Below are 3,489 nucleotides of genomic sequence, written 5' to 3' on the forward strand. Positions count from 1 at the left end.
CACGGCCACCAAGGTGTGTAAGCACAGGGCTGCAGCTGACATCCTGATCCCACAGCATCCCCACACCCCCTGGGGCAGCAGAGATCCTGGCCAGAGGATCCATGCTGGCAGACAGTGCAGACCAACCTCTGCACCTTCTAGTCTTTAAAGGCAAACATGTCTCCCCAGGCAGCTGAAGAACTGATTCACAGAGCAAAGAAAAGAGCTTTCCTCAAGGAGCAGCCTCTGGCATCCAGCTGACAAGAGGTGGGTGTTTTTAGCCTCTCCCCAAAAATGTTTCTATTAATTCCACAGATGGTTTGGAGAGAGGCTTAAGTCTTTTGATTTTTTTTTTCTTTTTTTTTTTTAATGCTGGCCAATTCCCTGTCTCTCCAAGTCTCCTCTGTGCCTGAAGTCAAACTTGTTCTGGGTAAAATACCAAATTCTTATCACAGGTGAAGCCAACTCCTGAGGAGAGGGTAAAGCTTAGTTTGTAACTAACTTATGCCTAATTCAAAATTACTACAGGAACCTTCTTAGTCACAAGCTTCAAGGCAGACACCAGACCATGCCCACTCCAGTTCACACACAACTTTGACTTCAGCAGAATCAAAGTAATGCCAGGAAGGAATCTGGACCACGAGTTTATAAAACTATTCCTTTACACAGTTGACTCCAGAAGCTTCACCAGCTGGTATGGGGACAGTGTGATGTAAAACCTGATGGTCCCACCCCACCGTGGTGAGCAGGGCATTGTCTGAGGGAGACCAGGACAAGCCCTTCACAAAGTCTCGGTGGGAACGGCTTCTGAACCTGGGAAAGAGGAACAGTCCATTAGGCACAAAGCACAGGGAGCTGGGGGCTGCAGCAACCCTGCCTGCTGGTTTGGTAGCATCATGCTCCCCCACTGAAGGAGTATTTTCATCTTCCACCCAGTGTGTGGACAAATAATTAGCTGGAGGAGAGGTCAACAGGCCAGGCAGCTACAGCAGTGAACAGGTTGTCTTGTACTTACACCTCGGAGAGGTCTGAGTCAAGAACAGCTACTGAACAGTCCTCACTGATGGAAGCCAGGAAGGGTGAGCTGGGGGCAGAGAGGAGACCTGGGTTAGAGCAGCCACACTCCAGAAAGCTTCTCGGGGACACTTTTGTGAAAAAGCACATCTCTTAGTGAGCCTGACCCAGGGACAGTGAAGGAAGACACCCCAAACCCTACAGAAAGCTGCTCACTGCCATGGGGCAGGCTGCCAGCCCCCTGGGAGAGCAGCCTGAGAGTGGGCCAGCAATTCTGAACACTGCAGAAGTGCCCTCATGCACACCCACACACTCACCAAATGACATTTGGTTCAGTCTGTTCTTCATTGATAAAAAGCCCAACCCTAGTACTCATGGGTTCTACTCTTCAAAACCACCCAGGCTCCCCAGGATGCCCTGTTCTATGCCAGCAGATCAGACTGTACCTATGTGCAGAAAATGCAAACCCTGTGACACGTCGGGTGTGCACAGTGGAGCTGAGGGCAGAATCAGGATTCTTTGTATCTACTAGTGCAACTGTTCCACTTTCATCACCTGAAAGAGAGAAAGGGAGAATGAGGTTATTAGCAAAACTGTCACATGGAAAGAAAGACCTTGATGTGTCAAGTCAAATAACAAGACCACTTCTTACCCAAAGCAAAGGTGTCACTTTTCTGTGGATGCCACATGACTGAGGTAGGGAGGTAATTACAGGCACTGCAAACTGCAAGTAAATAAACTGGGATGAGTGTGAAAAGTCAGTGCTAAGATTCTCCCAGGCTGCTTCAGCACTGCTGTGCGCCAGGAGCAGCAGCTGAGAGCTTATTTTACTTGTGTGATAGTGTCAGATTTCCTTGAGCTTTAACAGGCTTTTCTGCCCAAGCAGTCAGATCACCAGAGCTGCAGTTAGACACACTGAAATCAGGCATAAAGGATTTATCTCTTCCAACAAGACCTCAAGACACAAGCAGGGAGGGGCTGCACACAGAAACCTACCAATTCGAGTCGCTGGTTTCGGGCACCGGGTGTCCCAGAGCAAAGTTCTGCCATCCTGCAAACCCAAAGTGGAGGCTTTTACAATCTCTTTGTGGCAGGGGTAGCCAGGAGCTCAAGACTCCCTGCAGAGCTGCCCCTGACCCACACGGAAACCCTGCCACCTCTTCCTTGGGGTTAAATGGTGCTTCCCTCAACTGCCACTTGGCTCCCTCACTCACCCCAGGGACAGACCCAGGAGCTCCCACATTTCACTACAAACCTGTAGAAATCAGCTTGGTAAGTAGATGAGCAGCTGATCAGAGCAGAACACTCCGACTAACACAGCTTGTAGTTTCTCAGTAAGTGCATTTAACTGTAAGTAACTGGAGTTAAGGCTCCCAGGTTTAGGAGGAGCTGAAGCTTTACCTCAGCACAGGACAGGAACACCGTGTCCTTGCCAGGGCAGGAAGCCACACAGGTCACTGCATCCGAGTGAGCTGCCAAAAGAGGATAAAGAGCTTCAAAGATTGTATCCAGCATTCCCACATGTTCCCAAGGGCCTCTGAAGGCACAGCAGGACCGTTGCCATTATTTTATGCCCAGCTACATTGTTAACTTCCACCCGGTCACAGGCAACTGTTCCCTACCCAGAGCAGCCAAAGGAGCCTGGGCAGGCACAGGGCTGGAGCAGCCTCTGCAGGCAGGTCAGACACTTGCAAAGGGGCTGGGGGGAGAGGATCAAGGACAAGTGGCCCCTGCTGCAGCCAGGGACCACATCACCAGCTCCCCAGGGACTGGCACCTCCTACCAGCTGCTTTTCAAAACAAAGAGGGGTTGGGAGGTCACACCAGTGTCTGCAGGTGGGAGAAATGTTTCAGCACAGAGAAAGTGCTGCAGACTGTGCTGAGAGGTGCAAGGCAACCTGAGCCCTGCAGAGCTCATTGGGGGGGGGAATATAAATGAGCAAGAGACAAGGAAATGAGGCGGTGCCAGGAGCCCCCGGAGTGGCCAAGGGCAGGTGAGGTCCAGGTGTGGTTTGCAGGGTGGGAGGGCAGCAGGGCTGGGCCCCGGGGCAGCACTCACCTCGGTAGGAGCTCAGCACCGTCTGCTGGGGCAGGTCCCAGAGCTTCACGCTGCGGGGGAGAGCGGCGTCAGGGCGGGGGGACAGTGACCAGCAGGGGACACAGTGACCAGCAGGGGGGACACAGTGACCAGCAGGGGGGACACGCTCACTCACCAGGGGATGCACTCACCAGGGGACACACTCACCAGGGGACACACGCACTCACCAGGGGACACACACGCTCACTCACCAGGGTCACACTCACCAGGGCCACACGCACTCACTCACCAGCAGGCACACAGTCACTCACCAGCAGGGTCACACTCACAGAGCCACACTCACACTCACCAGCAGGGTCACACTCACCAGGGCCACACACACTCACCAGGGTCACACTCACTCACCAGCAGGGTCACACTCACTCACAGGGTCACACACACTCACAGGGCCACACTCAC

General features: G+C 52.9%; 1 protein-coding gene across 1 annotated transcript; it reads right to left on the bottom strand.

Moving 5' to 3' along the window:
- Window positions 1-400: 400 nt before the first annotated feature.
- WDR77 (WD repeat domain 77) lies at window positions 401-3,124 on the bottom strand (the record flags this gene model as incomplete). Its single annotated transcript, XM_010002168.1, has 7 exons — window positions 401-792; window positions 995-1,063; window positions 1,440-1,548; window positions 1,646-1,717; window positions 1,990-2,044; window positions 2,395-2,465; window positions 3,052-3,124. Coding segments are annotated over 7 exons (609 nt in total), but the record flags the coding sequence as incomplete, so codon positions are not given.
- Between the last annotated feature and the right edge of the window lie 365 nt (window positions 3,125-3,489).

Source organism: Chaetura pelagica, unplaced genomic scaffold (assembly GCF_000747805.2).
Source record: "Chaetura pelagica isolate M959 unplaced genomic scaffold, ChaPel_1.0 scaffold181, whole genome shotgun sequence".
Lineage (NCBI taxonomy): Eukaryota > Metazoa > Chordata > Aves > Apodiformes > Apodidae > Chaetura > Chaetura pelagica.